Below are 1,624 nucleotides of genomic sequence, written 5' to 3' on the forward strand. Positions count from 1 at the left end.
TTTTCATCTTTGAAACGTAATTTTGGACAGAACTAAAATATTACAAATTAAATCGACAAGCAATTTACTGATATTGATGTTAATAACTTAATATCCCTAATAGCACAGGGAACGTCCCGAGGACATTCATATGTCCTGTAAATATTCTAAGAATATCCTCAAGATGTATCTCGGATAACGTGTGTTAATGGGGGTTACTTAGTTCTGTATCGTATACATGCGGTCTTATGACACTTTGTTTATTTCATGTATCTTTAATACACATTCCTTACATATACTAGTTATTACGACAAGTATCATTAAAACTTTAATGGTTGAATTGGTTAAAATATTCATTATGGAATGTAAGAAAGAATTCTGACTGAGATGATATTTTTCACAATAAATATTTTTATAGTTTTTTAGGATATTTTGTTAGCATCAAATTATTTATCAGTTTTTGGATTTTGTAGCGATTGCATCGTCACACTATTTCAATTGCAATAACCCGTAAAATATAAGAATTTGTGAGAATTATATACAGATAAACGTAATAATAATCATAAAAATAAAAAATTATTTATTCAATAATCAATATATCGAAAACACATGGAAGTATTTAATAATAAAATTCAGCTCAAGACCTATAAAGCTTTTTTAATCAATTTAATTGGTGCTATTAATGTAATAATAATGCTATCAATATGCACTATATTTAAAAAACAACGGCAATTATTTTTAACAAGATTAATAACATTAATCGATTATTAATATAATTTATCTTATTCTTCATTATATTTTCACGTCGCATTTAATGAGTTTTTAATTTAATTGTACATTTCTTAAAAGAACTCGGATCAGATTTAAGATATGATGATATTTCATACGTGAAGATATTTCATACGTGAATGCAATTGCATGTTCTCGCAACATGTCTTCGCGTAGTTCGAGATTTTGTCAGAGAGCATTTTCGCGGTCCTTTGAATATAGAAAAATATTACAAGGATGACGTTGATATCCACGTTTTACCAGGAAAGATAAGCTTTCTTCGCTGAGCGAATTCTCACGCCGTGTACGATTTTTATTCAGGTGGTCTCGGCCAATTAGGCACGGAATGCGCGAAGTTGCTTCGTCGAAATTACGGTAATGAGAATGTCATACTGTCAGACATTATCAAGCCGTCGGAGGAGACCTTACAGAATGGACCTTTCATCTTCGCCGACATCCTCGACTTCAAGGGTCTGCAGAAGATAGTCGTGGACTATAGAATCGACTGGCTCATCCACTTCAGCGCTCTACTTAGCGCTGTAGGCGAACAAAACGTACCCCTAGCCGTCAGAGTCAATATCGAAGGTAAGAAAAACGATAATGAATAAATCAATATATAAAGAAAACACCAATAATAGCCGATCAAAGATAGATAGTTTCAATTAATATGTATTCTTTTATTTATTAAATTGGTTTTATTTTAAGATATGATTGCACGCCGAAATATTCGGACATTCGACACAGTTATTAGCGTTTCAAACTGATTGTGTTAAAAGTCCGAATGTTTTGGTGCACAATCATAAACAAATTTAATGAAAGAAATTTCATGAAACAAATTTAATAAAAAGAATGTCCGAATAATACCTTAAAATAAAAT

At 31.0% G+C, this 1,624-nt stretch overlaps 1 protein-coding gene across 1 annotated transcript in view; it reads left to right on the forward strand.

The window, feature by feature from the left end:
• LOC108745993 (L-threonine 3-dehydrogenase, mitochondrial) overlaps window positions 1-1,624 on the forward strand; it is a 5,380-nt gene that overhangs the window by 587 nt on the left and 3,169 nt on the right. Inside the window, exon 2 of the mRNA XM_018482450.1 lies at window positions 1,069-1,332. Coding sequence (XP_018337952.1) covers window positions 1,069-1,332 — 264 coding nt within the window. The remainder of the gene's footprint in view (window positions 1-1,068; window positions 1,333-1,624) is intronic.

Source organism: Trachymyrmex septentrionalis, unplaced genomic scaffold, assembly GCF_001594115.1.
Source record: "Trachymyrmex septentrionalis isolate Tsep2-gDNA-1 unplaced genomic scaffold, Tsep1.0 scaffold16, whole genome shotgun sequence".
NCBI lineage: Eukaryota > Metazoa > Arthropoda > Insecta > Hymenoptera > Formicidae > Trachymyrmex > Trachymyrmex septentrionalis.